The following is a 27207-nucleotide window of genomic DNA, read 5'->3' on the forward strand; positions in this document are numbered from 1 at the left end:
TCAAGATAAACAGCATTACTATTTTTATAGATTATATCATTTTAACTCTCTATGGTGTTAGCAAAGAGGTATGGCTCCCTAATTGCATAAGAGATAAGTGGGCATAATAGCATTGATCAAACTATGACAGCTGGCACAAATCAACAGATACTGCACCACCTGTAAACTAGGAGCGATTTCTTCTAAAACTAACCTAGGGCAGAACTAAGATTCTGAATCCCCCTCCTCCACGCCCCCTTACCACCAAGGCGCGCGAACATCTAGTGGTGCCAAAACGAGACTGGTGCTTGGAAGGCTGAAAATGAATCCTGATTCGGAGAAGCAAGAACAGGAGCGGTTTAAAAATAACAATAATAAAAACAGTGCAGAAATAAACGACTGAAATGAGCGCAGCTAGGCCAGGGAAAGCAGGGCTGCAGCTAGAATAAGGCAGATGGGTTGCAGACCAGGCTAAGCAGTGGGGAAGCTAGGCTGTTACGTACGGGCCCTGAGGCTTAAAGAACCTGCTTGGGAAGAAACTGGCTGCTCCTACTCATCAAGATCCACTCCAAGATCCACCCACCGAACCGAGCCTGGCAATCAGCAGCGGCCCCCGATCTGCCCCCCGGGTCGAGCCTGGCCCCGCCGCCACGTCCGACCCCCGGCGCCGTTCCACCGGGACTCTGGATCCCGCCAACTGGTGCAGTGCAAGCCAGAGCGGCGGCGGCTGCTAGGCGACACCATTCCCCACCCCGCGAAGGACGGCGCAAGGCCCCGGATGCAAGGGGAGCCTACATTTCACGACCTTGAGTGATGCTTTGCGTTTAGATCCTCCTGCGGGGCCCCTTGGACTCTGTGCGAAAGACGGGGAGAAGGCGAGGGCAAAAGGACTCCAAATCCCAGAATGCAGTTCTGCTCGGAAGCTCGTGCATGCTGGGAACTGAAGTCTAGGGAGGTAGGCTGTTCCCGGCGTGCAATGCGGGAGGCTGCGACCGCGCCGGGGTAGCGGGGGAACGACCCAGAGGCGGGAGGCGCGGTGGCTGAGGCGCGTCTGCGCCGGTGACCTGAATGAGGTAGACCATGACTGTGCCTTCGGTGGCGTCACCAGCCGGGCCGCTTTTCCCGGGATTTCCCTAAGCCGTCTCCTGGTTGGACGCGCTTCCAGGTGAGGTCGGGCCGCGCGGGTCAGCGGCGGGGGAGGCGTGGAGGGGAGCGGTCCCGGCTTAAGGAAGCGCGCGCGGTCCGGGCGGAAGGACTCGGTCCAGGTCTGAAGGGCTGAGGGGGGCAGACCCCTTCTCCTGAGGCGTTTGCGGACGTCCCCCGGGCGGTGCCCTCTGCAGGAAGAAAAAAGAAAGTTTGAGTTTTCTTTGCTTTGAAGATCTACTCTGTGCGGTGGAGTCGGGGCCGCGCGGCCGGGGCCATGGTTTCGTGGGGAGTGAAGAACTGAGGACACGGTCTCCTCCGCCCGCCTCACCTGTCGCACCGTAGCCTTTGCTGGGGGCGGAGGTGGGGGGCGGGTGTCGAGGGGTGAAGCGCTCCAGCGAGGAGGGTTGAGGACTCCTGCAGCCTGATCCCTACGCTGGGGTGCAGGGAGGAGCGGCCGCAGCCCTCACCTGCCTCAGCCTGTCACTTGCTTGACCAGCGACGATGCCCACAGGTGAAAGCGCTCCTCAGGTGTTCACAGTTCCTTTGGGCAGGTGTTGCTCATCCCGCTGCGCTTAGCTCTTCTGGAATACGACACGCTACTCCAGAACTCTATTAGGCTGTAGACTTGAAATCTTTTTTTTTTTTTTTTAAGATTTTTTATTTATTCATGAGAGACACAGAGAGAGAGGCAGAGACAGAAGCAGGCTCCATGCAGGGAGCCCGATGTAGGACTCGATCCCTGGACGGTGAGATCACACCCTGAGCCAAAGACAGGTGCTCAACCGCTGAGCCACCTAGGCGTCCTTGTAGACTTGAAATCTAAATGACATTCTCAATTGTTTGGGACCAGTGCCTCATGTTTATCTTTTTTTTTTTTTATTTAAGAATTTTTTCTTAACTATAATTTTTTTTTTTTAGAGATTTTATGTGTGTATTCATGAGAGACACGGGCAGAGGGAGAAGCAGGCTCCATGCAGGGAGCCTGACATGGGACTCAGTCCGAGGACCCAGGATCGCGGCCTGAGCCGAAGGCAGGCGCTCAAGCGCTGAGTGGTCCTGGCGTCCCTCTTAACCGTAATTGATACCAAATTTCCTTCCGAAAATACATAGATTCATTTTCAAACCACGTGTTTGGGTGGAAATAGCCAAGGAGAAAATAAAAACAGATATGATTTCCCCAGATATGTTTTAAAGACATTCATCAGATTTGTAGGAATGATAATCTTGTTGTATCCTTTACTGAGATTATATGCCACGTACTGTTCTTTTTTTTTTTTTTTTTTTTAACCATGCTGATATCGCATCCCCGTAACGTAGAAGTTTATAGCTTTTGACCAGTTGGTTCTTTGTTTCTATGAGTTCGATTTTGTTTTTTTTTGTTGTTGTTGCTGTTTTGGGGGTTTGTTTTTTTAGATTCCACATGTGAGATCCATACAGTATTTGTCTTTTTCTGTCTGACTTATTGCACTTAGCGTAATGCTATCAAGGTCCATGTCTTCCCAAATGGCAAGATTTCATTCTTTTAATGGCTAAATAATATTCCACTGTATATATCGCATTTTCTTTATTCATCTGTCAGTGGCCACATAACTTATTTCCATGTCTTGGCTATTGTAAATAATTACGCAATTAAATGGATACGGGAGAGCAGATACCTTATCCACATAGTGATTTCATTTCCTTAGGATATACACCCAGAAATAGAATTGCTGGATAATATGGTAGTTCGGGTTTTATTTTATTTTATTTTATTTTATTATTTATTTTTGTAGTTCAGTTTTTAATTTTGAGTAACCTCCGTACTGTTTTCCATAGTGGCTACACTAGTTTCCATTCCCACCAACAATGCACAAGGGTTCCCTTTTCTCCGCATCCTCGCTATCCCTTATTATCACTTGTCCTTTTTTTTTTTTTTTTTAACATTTTTTTTTTTAAGATTTTATTTATTCATGAGAGAGACACAGAGAAAGAGAGAGGCAGAGACACAGGCAGAGGGAGGAGCAGGCTCCATGCAGGGAACCCAATGTGGGACTTGATCCTGGCTGAGGATGGCGCTAAACCGCTGAGCCACCTGGGCTGCCCTGTCACTTGTCTTTTTGATGACAGTAAACTGTCAGGTGTGTGGTGATAACTTATGGTTTTGATTTGCATTTCCCTGATGATTCGTAATGTTGAGTGCCTTTTCGTGTATCTCTTGGCCATTTGTATGTCTTTGGAAGAAGTTATTACTATAACTTTGTCACTCTCACTTAATCTTCCTAACAGTCCAATGAAGTAGGTGCCTATATTGTCCTCATTTTCCAACCAAGTTGAAAAACTGAGGTTTGGGAATCCCTGGGTGGCTCAGAGGTTTAGCTCCTGCCTTTGGCCCAGGGTATGATCCTGGAGACCTGGATAAAGTCCCACGTCGGGCTCCCTGCATAGAGCCTGCTTCTCCCTCTGCCTGTGTCTCTGCCTCTCTCTCTCTTTCATGAATAAATAAAATCTTTAAAAAAAAAAAAAAAGAAAAGAAGAAAAAAACTGAGGCTTGGAGAGCCTAATTAAGTTCCATGCTAAAAATTAATTGGTGTGATTGACCATGGATTTTTCTGGCTGGAGGACTTTCTCTTAAATGCCATACTGCTTCCTCAGGCATGCTGGGAACCAGTATCTGTGAAAGGCTTATTCTTCAGTCTTGCTGTCTATAGTAAATATCATATTCTAATGATGTAACTGTTTACTCAGGAATTTGAATTACATATTTTTCATGTTCAGTTTTTAATTCATAAAATAGCAAGGGAAGGAAGAGATAAGATTTAATTTCTCTTAGGTGAGTCATATGCTAAAAACTGCATGTGTATTTTCATTGTAACTGTTTTTACCGCAGCACCTTGTTTTCCTTGTTTTTCCTTCATTATAGCTGTTCTGTGTGTTCATTCATTAGTTTTGTTTTGTCTGTATTAGCCTTTATTACTCTTACTTCCCCTCATCCTCTTGTTCACATTTATATTCCCAGCAATTTAAGGTACCTGGTCTAATGATAAACTTTATTTTCATTTTTCAGAAGTGAAAACAGATTCAAAGAAGCTAAGTAATATCCTATTAATTAATGAATCTAAGATTATAACCCAGATCTCAGTTACAACCCTGACTAAATGTAAAATCTTGCTTAAATCTCATTCTTTTACTCGTTCTAACAGTATTTTTTGAGCTTGTACACTGTGGTAGTGTTGGCTCCTAACCTCCTTGGGAGCTTCTCAGGTATAATCTGAAACTGGCTTCTGAATATGAGGGCAGAGAGACCAAGGAAAGGGGAAGGCCACTCCAGCTTGGTAGGCAGCAGTTTCACTAAGCAAAGGAGACTTTCCTACAAAGCTTGTCTTGGGCACCAGGAAGACTAATGGATCCCTGCACTCACCCACCAAATCTTAAAAGCTTATGTAGAGAGACGCCCTAACTGGGTTCAGTCAAGTGTACTGTGCAGGTGTTCTTACCACCATATCATTATCTCAAGGCTAAGTCCTTGCATCAGCCTTGGGGAGCTGGAAAAGCAAACAGAACCACATTCTAAGGGGAGGGGATAAGGAGACATGAATCACCTGAGTCCAGTTTATAGATCAACTAGGCAGTTGCATCTTTCTAGTGACTTTCCCCAACACATAGGAATGAAGGAATGCAATAGGAAACAAGTTTGCTGAGGTCTAGGTCCTGATGCATTGTGGGAAGTTTGTATCTAACTGTCAATCAAGAAATTTAACCCAAATTCTAGTTTAATTGCTCACTATATAATTTTAAGGAAAATTGCTAACACTGTTGTTTTTCATCAGATTTTCTACATCAGTCAATTTTCACCAAGAAAAGAGATTTATGTGATAATTTTATAAATAGCCTTATTAAAGAAATACTTGCCTGGACTTACTTGCTTTCTTCTCTCTGGTTTTATGAGCAGTTTTATCTGATCAAAATCATTTCACAGGAATCTTAGATTCCTTTTATAATTGCTACTTCTATTTCCTCTATCAATCAACTTATTTTATTTAGATATTACTTCCATTCCCTTTTTTGCTGCCTTATCAAGAAAATGAATGGTAGTTTATTTTTCGGGCATTTATAATAAAGCATGGCCATGAGAAATTTAGCATCCACTGTGTATAACAAATGTTTTGTCTGTTCTCCTGGAGAGGACTCAGTGTGCAGCAAGCAAACACTTGTCTTTTGTGGTTTCAAGAGTAGAATTCAGTGATTCATCACTTACATACATGAGACTCGAAAGATTAGGAGGAATCATTGTGAATGCAGACTTTAAAATAGTCACAAAATATAGATTATTCTTTGGCATAATAACCACTGGGTGGCTCATTTGGTTGGATGTCTGCCTTCAGCCTGGGTTCTGATCTCAGGGCCCTGGGATTGAGCCCTGCATTGAGCTCCTTGCTCATTGGGAAGTCTGCTTTTCCCTCTCCCCTCTGCTCATGCTGTCTCTCTCTCTCAAAATAATAAAATCTTGAAAAATATATACACATATGGATAAGTCTTATTAAGGAAGATAAATATCATTAAATTATTGAATAGAGAAAACTTTACCATCCAGGCTAAATAGTTTCAGATTCATATAAAATTTTCCTATAGGTTTTTTTCCATAATCGTACTGTTGGACTTTTAGAAAAAGGGGTACGTAGTACAATTTTGCCAAAGTGTATGAAGTTTTATATCTCTATAATTCATAAGTGGTCTTCCATTGCAGTTGGGTTGTTTGCACATATGTAGTGGCATCACGTTGTAAGTAAACAGGAATCCATCCCATTCACTCAGACCATGTGCATCTGTGTGAATATGTTTATGTGCCTAGAAGAAGTGCTAGCATTTGCCTTAGTCTGTTCCTATTGCTCTAACAGAATACCCTTTATTGGGTGGTTTATAAACAACAGGAATTTATATCTCACAGTTCTGGAAGCTGGAAAGTACTAAGATCAAGGCATGAGCATATTCAGTGTCTCATGAGGGCCTACTTCCTGGTTCACAAATGGTGTCTATTTACTGTGTCCTCACATGGCAGAAGGGCCAAGAGATCTCTCACAGGCATATTTTATAAGGGCACTAATCTCATTTGTGAGGTCCACCTCCCCATCATCTAATCGTCTCCCAAAAAGCTCCACCTCCAAGTATCATCACAGTGAACATTAGTGTTTAACATGAATTTTAGGAGGATACAAATATCCACTCTATTACCATTCCACACAGCTAACATTTAATACTGATGTGGTGCATTGTCATACTAAAAGCCCCCAGTGAATCATCCCTCCATCTATGCCTTTATGTAACCCTCTCCCTTAACTCTATCCTTGCGAGTAGTTCTTTTGGACAGAACCTAACATGACTCCACAGGTGAGCTCATGACATGCATGGGGACTACTAGCTCTCATTCCCTTTCTCTTGTGATATGCTCCCTTGGAGATTGTCCAAAAATTCTATGATCTTGGCCCTTTATAACCTCTCTCACATTGACTCTGGATTTACCTTTCGTGACTGAAAGTATACATACACACACACACACATACGTGTGTGTATATATATGCATTAAGCAGAGACTTGAAAAGTTTGTGCATTGGAACTTGCCCCCATGCTCTCCTCAGATCACTATTTAAAGAAGTTTAGGCTAACCAACTAAATGATATGACCGTATGTAGCAGAACCTAGCTTTCTAACCTAAGACCTCTACCTTGTATTTTATTTTTCAAATTTTTATTTAAATTCTAGTTAACACACAGTGCAATGTTGGTTTCAAGGGTAGAATTCAGTGATTCATCACTTACAACACCCAGTGCTCATCATATCAAGTGCTGTCTTTAATTCCCATCACCCATCTAGTCCATTCCTCATCCATCTCCCTTCATCAACTCTCAGTTTGTTCTCTATCTTTAAGAGTCTTTTATAGTTTGCTTCCCTCTTTTCCCCCTTCCCATATGTTCATCGGTTTTGTTTCTTAAATTCCACAAATGAGTGAAATCCTATGATAATTGTCTTTCTCTGATTGACTTATTTCACTTACCATAATACACTTTATCGCCATCCATGTAGTTATAAATGGCAAGATTTCCTTCTTTTAATGGTTAAATAATATTCCATTGTGTATATATACTATGTCTTTATTCATTCATTGATCATTAAACATTTGGGCTCTTCCATGCTTTGGCTATTGTTGATAATGGTACTGTGAACATCAGGGTGTATATACCCCCTCAAATCTGTACTTTTTTTTTTTTCTAAGATTTTTTAAATTTATTTAGTCATGAGAGACACAGAGAGCGGCAGAGACATAGGCAGAGGGAGAAGCAGGCTCCCTGGGGAGGGGGGGGGAGATTGATGTGGAACTCAATTCCAGGACCCCAGGATCACGACCTGAGCCAAAGGTGGATGCTCCACTACTCAGCCACCCAGTTTCCCCCCAAATCTGTATCTTTGTATTCTTTGGGTAAATACCTAGTAGTGCGATTGCTAAATCATGGGGTAGTTCTATTTTAAAATTTTTGAGGAACCCCCATACAATTTTCCACAGTGGCTGCACCATTTTGCATTCCCCATAACCGTGTAAGAGGGTTCTCCTTTCTCCACATTCTAACAACTGTTGTTTCCTGTGTTGTTAATTTTAGCTATCCATTCTGACAGGTATGAGGTGGTATCTCCTCATGGTTGTTGGTGTTTTTAAGATTTTTATTTATTCATGAAAAACACAGAGAGGCAGAGACACAGGCAGAGAGAGAAGCAGGCTCCATTCAGGGAGCCTGATGGGGACTTGATCCCCGGACTCCAAGATCACGACCTGGGTCATGCCCTGGGCCGAAAGCAGGTGCTAAACTGCTGAGCCACCCAGGAATCCCCCTCAAGATTGTTTATATTTGTATTTCCCTGATGATAAGCCATGTTGAGCATCTTTTTATGTATCTATTTGCCACCTGGATATCTTCTTTGGAAAAATGTCTATTCATGTCTTCTGCCCATTTCTTAACTGGATTATTTGTTTCTCGGGTGTTGAGTTTGATAAATTCCTTATGGATTTTGGTTACTAACCCCTTATTAGTTATGTCATTTGTAAATATTTTCTCCCGATCCGTAGGCTGCCTTTTAGTTTTGTTGGTTGTTTCTTTCACTGTGCAGAAGCCTTTTTTGATGAAGTCCCAGTAGTTCATTTTTGCTTTTGTTTCCCTTGCCTCCAGAGATGTGTCTAGTAAGTTGCTACAGGCAAGGTCAAAGAAGTTGCTGCCTGTGTTCTCTAGGATTTTGATGGTATCCTGTCTCACATGTAGGTCTTTCTCCATTTTGAAATTTATTTTTGTGTACAGTTTAAGAAAGTGGTCCAGTTTCATTCTTCTGCATGTTGCTGTCCACATTTCCCAACACCATTTGTTGAAGAGTCTTTTTTTCCATTGGATATTCTTGCCTGCTTTGTCGAATATTAGTTGACCATATAGTTGTGGGCCCATTTCTGGGCTCTCTTTGTGTCTTTTTGGGTGCCAGTACCATAATGTCTTGATGATTACAGCTTTGTAATATAAATTGAAGTCCGCAATGGTGGTGCTTCCAGCTTTTTCTTTTCAAGATTGCTTTTGCTATTCACGGTCTTCTGTGGTTCCATACAAATTTTAGGATTGTTTGTTCTAGCTCAGTGAAAAGGCTGGTGGTATTTTGATAGGGATTGCATTAAATTTGTAGATTACTTTGGGTGGTATAGACATTTTAACGATGTTCATTCTTCCAGTCCGTGACCATGGAATGCTTTTCCATTTCTTTTTTTTTTTTTTCTTTTAAGATTTTATTTATTTATTCATGAGAGACACAGAGAGGCAGAGGGAGAAGCAGGCTCCATACAGGGAGCCCCATGTGGGGCTCGATCCCAGGTCTCCAGGATCACGCCCTGGGCCAAAGGCAGGCACTAAACTGCTGAGCCACCCAGCGATTCCCCATTTCTTTGTGTACACTTCAGGTTCCTTCATCAGTATAGTTTTCAGAGCACAGATCACTTTGGTTAGGTTTATTGCTGGGTATCTTATGGTTTTTGGTACAATTGCAAATGGGATCAATTCCTTGATTTCTCCTTCTGCTTCTTCATAATAGAATGGTATATAGAAATGCAACAAACTTGTGTATGTTGACTTTATATCTTGCAACTTTGCTTCACGTATTAGCTCTAGCAAATTTTGGTGGAGTCTTTAAGGTTTTCTACGTAGAGTATCATGTTGTCTGCAAATAGTGAAAGTTTGACTTCTTCCTTGCTGATTTGGATGCCTTTTCTTTTTAAGTTGTCTGATTACTGAGTCTAGAACTTCCAGTACTACATTAAATAATAATGGTGAGGGCGGACACCACTGTCTTTTTCCTGACCTTAAAAGAAAAGGTCTCATTTTTTTTCCCCATCAAGAATGATTTTAGCTGTAGGTCTTTCATATATGGCCTTTATGATGTTGAGGTATGTTCCCTCTACTACTTTATTGAGGGTTTTTATCAAGAATTGATGTTGTATTTTGTCAAATGTTTTTTTTCTAAAGCTATCAAAAGGATCACATGGTTCTTATCCTTTCTTTTATTAATGTGGTGTATCACGTTGATTTGCAAATATTAAAACAGCCTTGCAGTCCAAGAATAAATCCCACTCAATTGCGGTAAATAATTCATTTAATGTACTATTGTGTTCAATTTGCTAGTATCTTGTTGAGATTTTTGCATCCATGCTCATCAGGGATATTAGCCAGAATTCTCCTTTTTAATGGAGACCTCTGCCTTTGGAATATCCAGCCTTAATCAAGCAGGAGAACTATAAGCACAAAAGGAACCCCAGGCCCAACAACCAGTAGAAGAAATATATGTGCATATTTACATGTATATGTGTATATGCATTTTATATGTATATGTGTATACGCATACTCGTGCATATATATCAGATATTTATGTTAATGGACTTACAGAATTATGGGGCTGGTAAACTAAAGTCTGTAGATGTAGAGTTGACTGGAAAAGTAGAAACTCTCTAGCAGGATCTGATATTGAAATCTTGAGGTAGACATTCTTAGAGAAACTTCAGTTTTGCTCTGAAGGCAATTCAACTGATTAGATGAGGTCCATCTACATTATAGAATATAATCTCCTTTCCTTAAAGTCATCAGATGTAAACGTTAACCACATTTACAAAATGCCTTCATAACAACACCTTGATTGGTGTTTGAATACTACTATTGCCTAGCTAAGTTGACATATAAAACTAGCCCTAACAGTAGTCATCATGACTAGTAAACATTTTACAGTGCCATCTACACGATGATTAGCACTTCGTTGGTAAACCTACTTGATGCTTCTTTTTTTTTTATTTATTTATTTATGATAGTCACAGAGAGAGAGAGAGAGAGGCAGAGACACAGGCAGAGGGAGAAGCAGGCTCCATGCACCAGGAGCCCGACGTGGGATTCGATCCCAGGTATCCAGGATCGCGCCCTGGGCCAAAGGCAGGCGCCAAACCGCTGTGCCACCCAGGGATCCCTACTTGATGCTTCTTAAACCACTCATGCATACCAAGTTTATAAAAGGCCAAGATAATAGAATTTTAAAAGATAACCCAAGGGAGCTTTATAATGAAACAAAGTGAGCAAGCTAGTTTTAGGGCATGCTTGTGAGCTCAATTGTGGTTCTGCCCCCAGAAGCTACTTGTGGGAGTAGAAGATGGGAGTAGGTTGGTAGTTGTAAGTGGATCTCAGCAAAGAAAAGCTGGATCTTCCCAGTTTCCAAGGAGGGAATAAGATCTTCCTTCTAATGAAGGAAGATGAAATAGAGATAAAGGGAACTTGAGATGATGATTTCCAGGAATGTGGGATTTTGTCCCCAAAGAACCCTCAAACTAACAGGAGTCTCGTATTTGATAATGGTCAATTAAGCATTTTTGTGTTCTTTCTCCATTCTGCTTTAATGCTTTAGTGTTCAAAAACCTTAACAAGAATGTAAGGCACTATCATCTCTAAAGAAAGACAAGGGTAGAACTCCCATTCCATGGCAAGAGGCTTCTTACTTGCAGTGAGCCAGACTTTGGAACAGGGATAATCCCCAAAGTTAAATCAGGTTGAGACTTTTGATTATTATGTTGGAATTGAGCCTTTCAATTAGTGAATGAAACTGCATTACAACTGAACGTGACTATATAACTCTTCATTATCTAACTATATTTAGAAATCCTGGGAACTGTCCCAAGTTTCTTAAAGTAACATTTTATAACCTTATGTTTTTTTAAGCCTTTAAATTCAACCTAAAAATCTTATGTTATAAACTTTTTAATAACAACTCAAATTGAAAAGACCAAATGCTTTAGTCGGCTACATTTAAAACTTGGGCAGGGCACCTGGCTGGTACAGTTGGTTCGACATCCGACTCTTGGTTTCCACTCAGGTTGTGATCAGGGTCGTGGGATCAAGCCCAGTGTTGGGCTCTGCATTTTACGTGGATTCTACTTGGGATTCATTCTCCCTCTTGCTCTACCCCTCCGCCTATCCCTTGCACATGCGTACACGTTCTCTTTCTCTAAAATAAATAAACTTTAAAAAAAAAAACTTGTTTAAATTCACTTAATTTAAAATTGTATTTATAATTTTAATATATTCATTTTTATTCCAGGACTTCAGATACCTGACTTAAAAAATAAAACTTTCTCAATACTTAAAAAATGTGTATAAACTTATTAAACTTAAAACTAGCAACTCCCAAGTCCTTAGAAAAATTCCAATAATATTTGTAAACTGAGATTCCTTGGTGGCTCAGTGGTTGAACATCTGCGTTCGGCTCAGGCCATGCATGATCCTGGAGTCCCACATTGGGTTCCCTGCGTGGAGCCTGCTTCTCTCTCTTCCTTTGTCTGCCTCTCTCTGTGTGTCTGTCATGAATAAATAAATTTAAAAAAAAAAATCTTTAAAAAAATTTGTAAACTTGGCTAAATTATTCTATTTTTCAACTAAAAAGCCTAAGTCCACAAATTGCATGGTTAATAATTTATGTATATTATACATATTATCGTATCATGTAAAATTGTATTTTAAATTATAGTTTTGAAGCTAATATACCAAGAGTCTACAGTGTATCAGATTCTCTTAAACATTATTACTACTCTAATAAATATATATTGTTCCCAAATATAACTTTGAAGTAGTAAAACCACGGGTTTAATTTACTCCTTTTTTCCTCAATTAATTTTAATTTTTCCTGTGATGAGAACATTTAAGCAAATAGTTTGAAAAACAGTAGTTTGGTGTGAGAACCTCAAATGTTCCCAGATCAGGGACCTGAGATTATTTATGGGTGAGAAGTTTCTGACCCACTTGATTTTCACCTACCCAGTTGTGGATATCTTGAGTTTTGTTTTTCTAAATTACAGTTATACACAATGTGAAAGTAAACTGCTTCTTACACGTTTCGATACTCTATTTATATCTTACTCTATTTATATCTTCTTCGGAGTTGCTCAAGAACCTTCTGACCTGTTCTAGAGTGAACTGGCTGGTGGCCCTGCTTGCAAGGTTCTCATTCTGGGTATTTCTTTTGTTGCTATCTTGCATTGGATCCCATTTCCTGGTTTTCCTCTTTCTGTTTCCTAGTATACTGTCTGATTTTATTGGAATATGTCTTCTGTTAGTTTCCTGAGACAAGGAGACATCGAATGTAAAGTTTTTGAGATCTTGAATGTTTAAGATAGTTTCATTCAACTTCTGAGTTGGGAAATTTGTGTTTGTTAATATCACATTTTAGTTTGGAAATTATCCCTCAAGAATTTGAAGCATTACTCCCCCTTTTTGCTAGTCTTCTTACCCCCCTCCAACCCCCCAGCTTCCAATGTTAGGGAAAAAAAAAAGTTTGTTTGAATTACTAATCTTTGATATGAAACTGGCTTATTTTTTCTGGAAGCTTTTAGAGGCCTCTTTTTGTTTGTTTCCAGGATTGTAAAATTTTACAAGATTCTGTGCCCCATTGGTAAAAGAAAGCTGGAGGGTCTCGGCATACTTTTAGTTCACTCTCATCTTTAGTTTGTTCTCACTTGTGTCCCCTATATCAGATACCCTGTGTTTCATGTATTTCAGATAGAAAGTCTCTGGTCTTCTCCCCTGCTATAGGAGAAAAGGTTACTTGCCTGTACCCAGTGAGAGAAGGGTCTAAATTTTAACAAATCCATCTATTCATACCCAAATTCTTGAGATTATCATCACCAGTTTTGAGATTGATGCTGGCAGTGATCTAAGAACTTTATAGCTTTCTCCCCTTAAGCTTAAGATTCACTTTACTGAGCTCTGTTGAGTCACTTACTGAACTTATATTTTTCTGGCTTCCAAAATCCAGTGGTCTTTATCCTTGTGAATTTATACTTTTTTTTTCTTTTTAATACCTTGTCATTTTAGTGTATGGTTGAGAAGGATGAGGTAAATGCCCATTCAGTCTCTCCAGTCTTTAAACAAGTGCTGTCAACTTTTTCTGGGATAAGGTACAAGTTCATACTCTTCATAGATGATAAATCATTTCTGGATTCAACATAAACGCTTAGATAATTTTTCTTTTACTTGAAAACTTGTATCCTTCAAAAGATACAGCTAATTTCCTTTTGTGATTTATAGGATTTAATTTTGCATTTCTTTACATAATATATTCTAAGATTTTCCTATCTGATTCTAAAGGTACTTTAATACTTTCTTATAGGCATATGTGTCCTTATATAGATCTTATATCTGATTTTAAATCTCTCTCTCTGTCCTCCCTACTGTATTCTTCCTCTCTGATTTAACAAGAACTCCTATAGATATATATCAGGTCTTACATCTTCTGGCTCTGTAAGTAATGTATTAGTTTCTTGTTGCTGCTATAACCACAAATATAGTTACTTAAAATAAAACAAATTTATTATTTTATAATTATCGAGGTGCAAAATTAGATTTCCCTAGACTCAAATTGAGAGTGAGTAGGACTGTGGTCCCTTTAGAAGCTCTCATGAAGGATGTGCTGCTTTGCTTTTTCCAGCATTTGGAGACTGCCATCATTCCTTGCCTTGTAGCCCTAGACTGCCATCACATCACTGATCTCTGCTTCCCTGACTCTCCTCCGCCTTTAACTTCTAAGGTCTCTTTTCAGTGAATTGGCCCACCTAGATAATGGAGGATATAATCTCCTCATATCAAAACCCTCAATCACAGCTTGTAATGTCTCTTTTGCCATGTGAAATTCAGGGAATTTGGATATGGAGAGTTTTTTTTTGGGGGGGGGGGGCATAATTTTGCCTTCTACAAGTGATAACCCTAAAATGATTCTACTGACACTACTCAAGCTAGAAAAATGTATCATTGACTTGTTTTTCAAGAGTACCCTCTAACCTTATTTTTATTATAAGGTTGATTCTTCAGTATTGTCCAGTTAGTACAATGCCTTTTACCATTCTCTTACTGAATCCTTTCTAAAGCAATGACTTAGTTATGAATTGTCATGTACGAAGCCTATTCTATAGGTTAAAATCATTTGATGTAATAAGAAAAGCACTATAATTGAGGTCTGGGTTTTAAACTCATATGGCAAAGCAGATAACATAAATCAGTGTAGAAGACAGACTAAAGATAAATGGCTAGTACATACAGCTAGCTTAGGCTTAGAATGCCTTTAGACACATTTGAGACAGATATTTTTAAAAGCCTTTAACAAAACTGAAGGCTGCAGGCTACAAGTTTGGATGCCTGATTTAGGTAATAGTTGATCTTCAGGTATATCAAGTACTAAAATACTTCGTCTACATTTCAGAAAATCCATGTTGTCTTTTCAAGTATTTGTTTTCTCACAAAAATTTATTTACCACTGTTCCCAAAAAGATTTATTTACTGCTTCTGGAGTATACCATAGTAGTTTTTGAAAGTTTTCACATATATAGGGACGCCTGGGTAGCTCAGTGGTTGAGTGGCTGACTTTGGCTCAGGGCATGATCCCGGAGTCCTGGGATCGAGTCCCACATGGGGCTTCCTACATGGAGCCTCCTTCTCCCTCTGCCTATGTCTCTGCTTCTCTCTCTCTCTGTGTCTCATTAATAAATAAAATCTTTAAAAAACAAAGTTTTCATGTATATATACGTATATATGTCCCTGAATAACTTGACCTGTGACAATTGATAGGGATTTCACTATCTAGTTAGCTAGAGAGGTAAGTCCAAAATTAAGTGGTGTGATAAAGGATTGTAATAGAGATATGAAATACATGAAGGAGCAATTGATTTTGCTTTAAGTTAGGAATTTGGAGAGGTGGTCAGCTAATGCTTTTTAGAAGTGGATGACATTTGAAGAATTCTCCAGGAGAAATAGTATTCACTATTTAACTTATTTGAAAAAATAATGATGCTTATTTCATTTTATTTTCATGATTTTTTTCCCCTAGATTTTGTCCACAACTGCTTGTGGAAAAGATGGCTGATATTAACCTCAGAGAAATAACCTTAATAGTAGGTGTGGTTACTGCCTGCTACTGGAACAGCCTCTTTTGTGGTTTTGTTTTTGATGATGTTTCAGCAATACTGGATAATAAAGACCTGCATCCATCTACACCTTTAAAAACTTTATTTCAGAATGACTTCTGGGGAACCCCTATGTCTGAGGTAAATAGTTATTTGTGGCTTATGTGTATCTTAGATTTTAAAATATTCTGGCAGTTTATTAATTATCCTAATTCTTTTTTTTAATCAGCATTGTCATCATAGATAGCACTTCTGAATTTGTTTCCCTAAAATGTATGTGTTAGATAGGAAGTAGAAGATGCAATTATTTTCCTTAAAGAAGTACATGATTCTTTTCTTGGTTGCGTTTAACTTTCATTTAATCGTTTTAAAAACCATGTATGTGTGTGAAAACCAAGTGTGTTAGAATAAGTGTAAACAAATCTATTTCTTGGTATCTTTTTTTTTTCATGATATAGACAAAAGTAAGGGCTACTTATATATTTAACCATCTATAAACTTGTGATTTCAATATAAATAGATTGGATTTTAAAGGTATTTAGTTTTTTCTGCAGAAAAATTTAAATTTGTAGCATATTTCTTAATAGTTATTTTAATTTTATTCTGAGAATCCAAAAGTTTAATTTTTATGAGGATGTTTTTATTTTGTCAGTAAATTTATTTTGAAGGTCACTGTTAAACTGTTTGGGATTAAACCCTTGTCAGTTTGGGATCACATAGATTGGATCACACTGTCCTATTATATAATAGCTGTATGAAATGGGTGAGAATATATCTTTTTAGGTGGCAAGATGTATAAAGGATCTGATCCATAAAGGAATAATACCTGGAAGATAAATAAATGAATTTATCTATAGTTCCTGGTGCATAATTGTTGAACCATAACATAATACTCTTCTAGTTTGTCAGCTGTCATTTGTGGTCCCTTTCTGCATTTTTTTTTTTTTTTTTAAGATTTATTTATTTGTTCATGGGAGACAGAGAGAGAGAGGCAGAGACAGGTAGACGGAGCAGGCTCTCCACAGGGAGCCCAATGTGGGACTGGATCCCAGATCCTGGGATCACTCTGAGCCGAAGGCACACGCCCAACCTGAGCTACCCAGGCGTCCCTGCATTCTTTAAATACAGAAGCTTCTCAAGGGTGGGGATGAAATCTATATTTTCTCTAGGCACAAGCACATAAGAAGTATTTTTTTCTTGTTAAATAAACAATTTATTTTCTTGTAATTTTCCTATTCTCAACCAATTCTAGCCTTTAAAAGAAGTAAATATTTGATAATGAGAAAAAACGTGATTCTATAATAAGGTACATTATCTTCTAGGCAATTTATTCCCTTCAACCCCTATACTTTATCCCCAGGGACTCTTAGAAATAATGTCTATTTCCCCAATTTAAGCTAGTATCTGCTGTGAATTTAATCATGACATTGAGATTTTAAACTAAAAGATTAGCTGACCAGATTAAAGGTCTCATGAAAGTTATACCATTGTCAATGCTATGTTTTGTGACTTCCTCAGCTTACAGATTGAAAATTTTATTCAGAGCACCTATAAGTGGACACACTAAGTAAAATACTCAAAGTGAATGAACAAATCTGAGGTACAGTATATGGTGCCTAATATGCCTGTTTTCTGATGGGCATATTCTCTTCCTATAGGGAAATGTGCCATTAAGGAAAAATTATTCTGAATAGTATATAGATATTACAAGTTTTCTTGATAGCCCTGGAATTAGCACATTCAAAGATCTAATGGTTGATGTCATCAAGTAATGATAGCCTGGAAGCCTATCTGTGAGTGCCCAACCCTTCATAAGGATTTTTGTGCCAGTGCAAATCTTAAAGACACATTTTGGGCTTAAGACATACTTCTGAGCTGTATGAATACTGGCATAGTAGGGGATCTTTGAACTCTTCTGGGCCTTTTGGTGTTTAGAATATCTCTTTAGTAAGCCCATTCTTTAGATATGTAATACTGTTTTTGAATGATGGATGATAAGTCTAGCATTAGAATCTCCCAGGGTTGGGCAGCCCGGGTGGCTCAGCGGTTTAGCGCCACCTTCAGTGCAGGGCGTGATCCTGGAGACCGGGGATCAAGTCCCATGTCAGGCTCTGTGCATGGAGCCTGCTTCTCTCTCTCTCTCTCTCTCTTTCTCTCTGTGTCATGAATACATAATTATGTATACATTATGTCTCTGAAAACATAAATACACACATACATATTGCATAAATGTGAATAATTATGTAAATACATACCATATTTATTGTATATGTTATGAATAAATACATAATTATGAATACATGAATCTTTTTTAAAAATCTGCCTGGGTTACTTAAAAAAATATTACTAAGGCTCTACTCAAATCTGTTACTTATAGTTATCTCAGAATGGGGTGTGGGCATCAGTATTTTTGTCTTGTTCCTTTTCTGTGCGTTTGCTTTTTTATTGTTCTTGTGGGACTTAGGGAGGACAAGTAGAAGATTGTGCTTTTTCTCTTTTCTTAAATTACCCAAGTGATTCTCTGGCATAGCCGTGGTTGAGAACCACTGAGCTGTAATGAGCCATCTCTTCTGGCATTTGGCCTATGAAATATCTTTGCAAATATTCTATCTCACTGTGTTTTGCCACCCCTGTGTGGAGATTCGCATTAACAGAGAACTATTAGCTTATTCATTATATTCATGCTTATGTTTCTATTGCCGACTAATACTGTGGATAATTAGGTTTTTTCTTTAATATACCTGAACTTTATAATCTGTATTGTTTTGTTTGTAATAGAACTAGCTATTTTACTATATTCTCACAGAGTAATCTACAGTTCTCTATTACCCTGATGATTATTTCTCACAGTGGAGTCTTAGATTACTAATTAATTGTGTGAATAATTAGTTATGGTAATAATCTATTTTTTAATTGGCCATTACCTGTGACTGTGCATCTAGTAGACCTAACAAAACATCATTAAAAATAACCTATTCCTGCACTTTCAGACTTCATCCTTTCAACTGGCAAATGTGTCCCAGTGGAACTACAGTAAGATTTCAGGCAATCAGAGGATTTCTAGAACCATTTTTCCCTTTTGGGTACACATCATGTCAGCTCAGTATAGTGCCTTAAAAATAATTTTGTATGCCTGAGCTAAATCAAATAATGTACAGAAATTAAGCAGCAAAGAACATTTTAGGTAGACAACACTCATGGCATGTGTATTCAATACAGAGATATTAAAATGTTTGTTTTCAAATTGAGAAATGTTTGTTCCTTGTGGTTCTTAATGTTCCCTAGTAGAGATGAACAGGCTTGAGTCTACACCTGTAATACCAGGGTTATAGCAAACTATAGTAAGAAGTATGAGAGAAAAGAGGCTGAGCGTGAATGCCCTTCCATAAAATTTTGAAAAGTAACTGTGATAATATTTTATGTGTTTGACTTGTGTATTTTATTCTTAAATCTGGTTTTATTTTTGTCTTACAGTAAAAATATTTCTAGTTAAATAGAACTTCTAGTTTGTAAAGAAATTTGGCAACTTTACATAAAATTTGATTTATTGACAGAAGAGACTACCATAACAAAGATATCTATTCTCTTATTCTAAGAAAGTTTTTTATTTTTGTATTCTCTGTGTAGTATTTGGGCATTTGTTCGGTTTAATATATTCAGGTTTATATATTATGAAGCTATTTTTCATAAGACTTTTTTGAGTCTCCACTATTAAAACTGAGCTGGTAAACATTCTGTTCTTATATTTTCCTTTTAAGGATCTGGCCAGCAGTTATATAAATGCTTGTATTAGTAGATTGGAAGGTAGGATTTGGAGAAAATTCTGTGTTCTAATTTGACCAATGGTAATATTGTCTTGCTTTATTATTTCTTAAAATCTGTATGTTGAAGAGGAGTTAATAGATATTCTTCCTCTGCTGTTGATTCTTTAAACACTGTATTTCATGGTGGAAATTGCCTTGTTTTGGGACAATGGAAATGGGAAAACATAGATTATAAAGCTATCTTTTATGTTTGTGTTATCCTTGGAGCATTTTGTTATTTTATTGCTATATCTCAGCCAAACGTAGATAGTTTCAATAGTAAATGCACATATTAGTTTTATATGCCCTGAAGGACCATGGTACTTTAATGATGATGATTGTTGTTTTTTTCCTTTTAGGAGAGAAGCCACAAGTCCTACCGTCCCTTAACTGTATTGACATTTCGCTTAAATTATCTGTTTAGTGAACTGAAACCAATGTCTTATCATCTCCTAAATATGGTTTTTCATGCTGTAGTTAGTGTGATATTTCTTAAAGTCTGCAAACTTTTTCTGGACAACAGGAGTAGTATGATTGCTTCTTTACTTTTTGCAGTGCACCCAATACACACAGAAGCCGTAAGTAAAATAGTAAATCAGTGTTTTCTTTCTTTCTTTTTTTTAATTTTTATTTATTTATTTTTTTTAAAGATTTATTTATTTATGATAGACATAGAAGGGGGGGGGGGGCAGAGACACACAGGAGGAGGGAGAGGCAGGCTCCATGCTGGGAGCCCGACGTGGGACTCGATCCCGGACTCCAGGATCGTGCCCTGGGCCAAAGGCAGGCGCTAAACCGCTGAGCCACCCAGGGATCACCTCTTTTTTCTTTCTTTTTTTTTTTTTTTTTTTTTAAACAAAGCATGCATGGTGATTATAATGGTTTATTTTTAAGAAAAAAAATTTAACCATGGCTTTCATTAAAATATTTGAAGATTTTAAAATTATTATAGAAGTCTTAACATCTGATGTACAGAGTCTGGCTTCCTACTATATATAATTTTTAAATTTTAAAATAAATTTTGAAACAAACATTATTTAAGGACATAAGATACTGCTCAAGATGAGTAATGTAAAGTATAAATGAATACAGTTCTTTGCTAATTTTTTTTTTATTGATACAGATTTAAAACATTTGTTAAGTTGGCAGTGTTCAAAGAACAGAAAATAAGACAAATTTAAGTAAAAGATGAAAATATATCAAAATACAGGCAGCCCGGGTGGGTCAGCGGTTTAGTACCGCCTTCAGCCCCGGGCCTGATCCAGGAGACCCAGGATCAAGTCCCACATCGGGCTCCCTGCATGGAGCCTGCTTCTCCCTCTGCTGTGTCTCTGCCTCTCTGTGTGTGTCTCGTGAATAAATAAATAAAATCTTAAAAAAGAAAATATATCAAAATATATGTAAACAGAAACAGACATCCTAACCAATGATGATACTCAGTACTTACCTTTTGTCTGTTGCCACATTTCAAAATTGTGAGCTGCCTCTGCTGTTGCCAATGTATCTATTAGCCCCCACCTACCAAGACATACTTAAATTATAACTTTATTTTTCTTGATAATTTTGAAACCCCCAAATTGCCTTTCAACAGAGCAAACAGGGCTCTGTTCAATTGCTTTGTTACAAGCTTGCAGTTGTAAGCAAAAATGTGTGTGTTTAAACACTGCGTGCTTAAATAGTTGTGTGTATATTGAAAGGGATTTGTGTATCTCCCACTGTCTTGAACCTTTTTATGTCTAGTTGAACATTTTTCCATACATTTACAAAAATGATAGGTTATTTTAAATTTTGCAGTGAGTTCAGGATATAGAAGTTTGAGGGTTTTATATTTAAATTTTTAGAATTTAAAAAAGGACTTTTTAAAAATATTTACTTGAGAAAGAGATGGATAGAGCACAAGCAGGGAGAGAGGCACAGGGAGAGGGCAGGCAGACTCCCTATTGAGCAGCCCCCCTCCCAAGTGCAGGGCTCAATCCCAGGACCCTGAGATCATGACCTGAACCGAAATCAGACAAATAGAACTGACTGAGCCATCCAGGCATTTTTTTTAAGTGGAATTTTTAAAGTTAATTATCTTGAGCTTACGCGTTTATTATGATAGAACTTACTGAATTTATGATATTTTTATATTTTAAAGATTCTTGTATTTTAAGAGAATAGGATCTTAGATTTTTTTTTTAAATTGTAACTATTCTAGATATCATACTAATGTCAAATGTTACTGTTGAGAGCAGTTGGGTAAACAGTACACAGGACTTCTCTGTGTACCTATTTTTGCAACTTCTGTGAGTCTATAATTACTTCAAAATAATTGTTATAGAGTCGCTGGTAAATTTATTTTTATGGAAGATATTCAAATTCACCACATGAGGGCAGTCAAAGAATGTCTAAGAAAATGAAATGTGTGCTTGCAAAATTACGGCAATTTGATTTCTAAAGTGCTATTCCTATTACATATGGTAGTTAAATTTTCAAGAGGCTTTTCATAAAAAGAACTCCCTTTCCTTTTAGGTAACAGGTGTTGTAGGAAGAGCAGAACTTTTGTCATCCATCTTTTTTCTAGCTGCATTTTTGTCATACACCAAATCAAAAGGACCAGATAATTCCATAGGTGAGTGTCTAACCTTAAATTTTTTCTCTATACCTATAAATTTTGATCAAGTAGTTTTTATTTACTCCATTTTTATAAAATATATGCCACACTTGAGTTTATATATTATACTACTTCATGTAAGGATATATGAACATGGTATGCAACACTGTCAACATTAAAAAATTTTTTGCATGTAATTTTCATTTTATCATGACTAACAGATTCTGTATGATTTAACTTGAAAAAAGTTACCCTGGAGTATAGCAGTTTAAGAGTCATTCTTAGTTCCATGTGCTATTACCTATAAATGATACAAGTGCCAATACTTCAGTTGTCTTTCTATAATAACACCTGTGAAGGCCGTGAATTGTATTGTTTAGGTAAAGTTGAAAGTATGTTAAACTTTTATTGTGTGTTGATAATAGTTCAGCTGTTTATTGAGTCCCCACTATGTGACCCACCCTGCAAAATGCTTTGTACGAATTAGGTCATTAATCCTACTGATGCCAGGTATTAATAGATAAATTCTGGGCAATAAAAATTATTTTTTAGAAGGAACAATGGGCCTGAAAGAGGTTTTACATAATGGTTACCTGTATTTGGCTGATATAAAATTTAACAAGTTTTTTTCCTACATTCTTAGAGAATTTTCTCACTGTAGACTGAAAGAACTGATGATAAGGAACCTAATTTTATATTAATGTAAACTAACATTCAAGAAGTAAGTGATTTAGCCAAACACTTCAATGTCTTTTTGGATTTGTAATATGGATGGATTTCTATTTCCATTTCCTAGAATGGTTCCTATTACATATCTGTTCATTACATATCTGTTAAGCAAATGACCAAGTGAATGATTAAATTCTAATTAAAAAGATGCTGAACCTACTTTTGAAACTTTATCCTCTTAATTCCAAAAATACTTCATATTCCACGGGACATAATTTTACGCTTGAGGCCATAAACATCATTTTGTATTTTTGTATCTTTGTATTCACTGTTTTGTATTTTGTATCTTTGTATTCACTATTTTATCCAATGTATGCTGTCCTGTGTAAAGGTTTTCAATATGTAATTATTTGATCACTTTAAATTCTAGGCAATTCATTACCCATCCCCCACCCCCTTTATTTTTAAACAATCCACCTCAGGGCCTTTGTTCTTTTCCATTAGTTTGGGTTTCTGCTCAAATGTCATCAATATACTATTCATCTTCTCCATTCCTTTCTATTTCCTCTTACCTTCTAATTTTCCTCATAACACTTAGGTCATCATTTAACAAATTATTTGACTATTTTTTCTTAATTATCTATTATCTCTCTCCCCTACGAAATGTAGTAGATACTTAAAATAACCGAATATGTGATCGCTGGATGTTTGTATCTTTACACATGTAAAATCCGTTTAGAAACCTATATTTTGAACTTGGAATGGATTTTAATGATTGAAATTAAGTCTATAAAATCAGTCTATGTTCATTCAGTAATAAAGTCACCAAAAGTTGAAGAACTGAAGTGACTGATTTCAATAAACCTCTTGCCTTTATTAGAGCTATTCGTTGCTTAGATTGAATCCAACATTGCAGAGGGCAAATGTTTGCTTTTTGTCTTTAGTGGGAATTACAAACTAGTAAGAATCTCTGAATTTAACATCAGAACAACCAAGTTAAGAGTTATGATTTCCTTATGCATGACTATTTCATTTTTAGACCTTCAGAATTCTTGCCTCGGGGCACCTGGGTGGCTCAGTTGGTTATGCTTTTGCCTTCAGCACAGGTCTTGATTGGGATCCACCCCGCATGGGCTCTTTGCTCAGAGGGGAGCCTGCTTCTCCCTTCCCCTTTGCCTGCTGCTCCCCCTCACTATCACATGTGCCCTTTCTCTCTCTCTCTCTCTCTCTCTCTAATTTCTGTCAAATCTTTTTTTTTTAATTATTTTTTTTTAATTTTTATTTATTTATGATAGTCATACACACACAGAGAGAGAGAGAGAGAGAGGCAGAGACACAGGCAGAGGGAGAAGCAGGCTCCATGCACCGGGAGCCCGATGTGGGATTCGATCCCAGGTCTCCAGGATCGCGCCCTGGGCCAAAGACAGGCGCTAAACCGCTGCGCCACCCAGGGATACCTGTCAAATAAAATCTTAAAAAATTCTTTCCTCACTGTAAAAATGAATATATCTACCCTTATATCCCATTGGAGTGATTTTGAGACTCAATGAAATAATTCATGTTAAACTTGGTTATATAGACTGATATATATATTTTTTAAATGTCTTTTCAAGGCCATTTCCCACCTGTTTTTATTATATTCATACCCATCCAGCCATACTCTATATCATTCATTTACCAAGCTTATTCCCTCCTCTCCTCCTTTATTCATGCATACCTTTTTTCCATGTCCTCTATATCTTTAAGATTCAACTTTAGGTTCAGCTTGTTTTGTAAATAATGATCTACTGATTTTTTTTTTACCTATATGAATTTTTTATTGAGGTTAGCATGATAATTTGGTCCTTGGTATAATCTCATATTTGTGGTTTTGATTTAAGTAGAACATGAGATTTTTTTGTATTTTGTTTTTTGAGAAAAGGAATACTGTTATACAGAGTATCTCCAGTTGTATTTCAGTGTTTTTTGAGTTGCTTTTCTTTTAGTAATTTTAATCTATAGAGTATTTTAAATTTGAAAACAATTTAAAAAGTAAATGAATTTCTGTATTAAGGCCAATGACAAAAGAAAATCTATTAAGTTCATAAATTGTTTTTTCTTTTATTTATACCTGGAATTAAGTCAATTATTTGAGTTTTTACTTTAAGGTTCTTAATAAACAAACTTGAGGTCACACATTCATACCACAATGTCTCTTTTAAATTGGAAAAGAATTGAAGATCCTATTTTCCAGTAGGAAAACTAAAACTCAGAAAAGTTGCCCAAGGTCACAAAGGTTAGTAGTAGATCCAGAATTACTCTCACAGTTTATTCTTCTTTAATCAAATTATTACTACTAACTAGAGACATTTGCTTAATGTTGATGAAGTAGGTTTTCTGTTTAAATAGAACTTATGAATATTCTATTGAAAATTTTTTAAAAGAATATTAAATTTTCTTTAACCTGTTTCTTTTTTCATACTCTTTTAAATAAAATGTTAGTCTTCTTTGCCCAGTAGTTTTCAGTTTCAAGTTTTATTTTATTTTATTTTATTTTTTAAAGAGCACTGCTTTATTTATTTATGATAGTCACAGAGAGAGAGAGAGAGAGGCAGAGACACAGGCAAAGGGAGAAGCAGGTTCCATGCACCGGGAGCCTGATGTGGGACTCGATCCCGGGTCTCCAGGATCGCGCCCCGGGCCAAAGGCAGGCGCTGAACCGCTGCACCACCCAGGGATCCCCTAGTTTCAAGTTTTAATAAGACATATAGATGTCTGTGTAGTAAAATATTTGTCTTCATTTCAAACTGATAGTTCATTAATCACGACACTCTAGCCTATAAAGTTTCTCTTTTCCACAAAAATTTTTTGTTCAAGTTATACATCTTGGATGTTTTGTTCTGCATATATAGAGGAAAAATCACAACATTTAAATACATTTTAAGATATAAAGTATAGATGAATGGGGAAATAAAATGTAAATATAGAATCACAAGTAAAGTGTTTTAGTAATGTGTAATAGTTGTCTAACTTGTTATCTATTTATGATATAAAATAGTGTAGTTCCATATTTTGCTGTTCTTAAATTGCAGTATGGACTCCAATTGCGTTGACGGTGGTTTTAGTTGCGATTGCAACATTGTGTAAAGAACAAGGAATAACAGTTGTGGGAATTTGCTGTGTGTATGAAGTATTTATTGCCCAGGGGGTAAGAACAAAATTTTTTTTGTTGCTATCCTTTATCATATTCAGATTATTTTATAATAAACTTGTTTTCCAAATGTATTATTATATAAATTGGTCTGTTTACTAATAGTGATTCCAAAAAAATTGCAAGAAACCAGCATGTTTTGTCCTCACATCCATTGAAAATTACTTAACATTTTGTAACTCGTTCATTTTTTTTTAAGGACTACTCTTTGATTTTAATAATAGAATCATTAGGCAATTTGGAAATGTACACAGTACTGTTGTACAGTATACCTCATTATGGGATAAGATTATTGGGCTCAGTTTTATTTATCATCGGTTCCATAAATTGCTCCATATTGATTTTATAATTGTCAATTTGTATCTAATCTTGCATTTTTAAAGTACTGCATTGTTGAAAACATTGTAGTATATTGTTATTTAAGGCTTTTTTTTTTTTTTTCCTTTTGCAGTATACTTTGCCATTATTATGTACTACTGCTGGGCAGTTTTTCCGTGGAAAGAGTAGTATTCCATTTTCTATGCTGCAGACACTAATAAAACTTATTGTTTTGATGTTCAGTACACTATTACTTGTTGTGATTAGAGTCCAGGTTATTCAGTCCCAACTTCCAGTATTCACCAGGTATGAAATTCTGATTCTTTTTTTTTTTTTTTTCATTTTTCTTTCTTTCTCTTGATGTTAAGTGATTATAAGTGTTTCAAAAAGTCTTTGATTTACATTGAGTTTTTTTAACAGCTTTATTGAGGTATAATTAATTTATTTATTTTATATTTTTTAAAGATTTTATTTATTTATTCATGAGAGACACAGAGAAAGAGAGAGAGGCAGAGGGAGAAGCAGGCTCCACACAGGGAGCCCGATGTGGGACTCGATCCTGGGACTCCAGGATCATGCCCTGGGCCAAAGGCAGGCACTAAACCACTGAGCCACCCGGGCATCCCTAAATAATTTTTGTTAAACCTGCATTTATTTATAATGTACAAATTAGTGGGTTTTGACCTATGTGTACATTCATGAAACCACCAGAATGAAAATAATGATTTTTAACTTAATTGCTTAGGTGTTGTCTTTTACATTTTAGTGATTTTTGTTCACTTGTTCTATTAATTATTGAGAGGAGGATATTAAAATCTGACTGTAATTATAGATTTCTCTATTTCTCCTTGTAGTTTTATCAATTTTTCTTCATGTGTGTTAAAACTCTATTATTAAGTGCATAACATTTAGGATTGTGATATCCTCTTGATGAATTGAATGAACCCTTTGCCTTTATTAAATGAGATTCTTTATCCCTGGTAATAGTTTTTCTCAAAAATTCACTTTATTTTTTTGTTAATATTACATT

The 27207-nt window shown here is 36.9% G+C and overlaps 2 protein-coding genes across 4 annotated transcripts in view; one reads left to right on the forward strand and one right to left on the reverse strand.

The window, feature by feature from the left end:
* CEP290 (centrosomal protein 290) overlaps positions 1 to 742 on the reverse strand; it is an 86173-nt gene extending 85431 nt beyond the window's left edge. For both annotated transcript variants that reach the window (XM_072724548.1, XM_072724547.1), the window contains exon 1: positions 242 to 742. The gene's annotated coding sequence lies outside the window, so the exon portion shown is untranslated. The remainder of the gene's footprint in view (positions 1 to 241) is intronic.
* TMTC3 (transmembrane O-mannosyltransferase targeting cadherins 3) overlaps positions 689 to 27207 on the forward strand; it is a 58247-nt gene continuing 31728 nt past the window's right edge. Inside the window, exons 1-6 of one of the 2 annotated variants that reach the window (XM_025992200.2) lie at positions 689 to 1144; positions 15529 to 15745; positions 19767 to 19985; positions 21919 to 22018; positions 25741 to 25856; positions 26311 to 26483. In XM_025992200.2, the coding sequence (XP_025847985.1) occupies positions 15557 to 15745; positions 19767 to 19985; positions 21919 to 22018; positions 25741 to 25856; positions 26311 to 26483 (797 nt within the window). In that variant the 5' untranslated portion in view covers positions 689 to 1144; positions 15529 to 15556. Of the gene's footprint in view, positions 1637 to 15528; positions 15746 to 19766; positions 19986 to 21918; positions 22019 to 25740; positions 25857 to 26310; positions 26484 to 27207 lie in introns of both variants that reach the window. The other variant, XM_072724549.1, reaches the window with a different exon arrangement.

Source organism: Vulpes vulpes, chromosome 10 (assembly GCF_048418805.1).
Source record: "Vulpes vulpes isolate BD-2025 chromosome 10, VulVul3, whole genome shotgun sequence".
Taxonomy (NCBI): Eukaryota; Metazoa; Chordata; class Mammalia; order Carnivora; family Canidae; genus Vulpes; species Vulpes vulpes.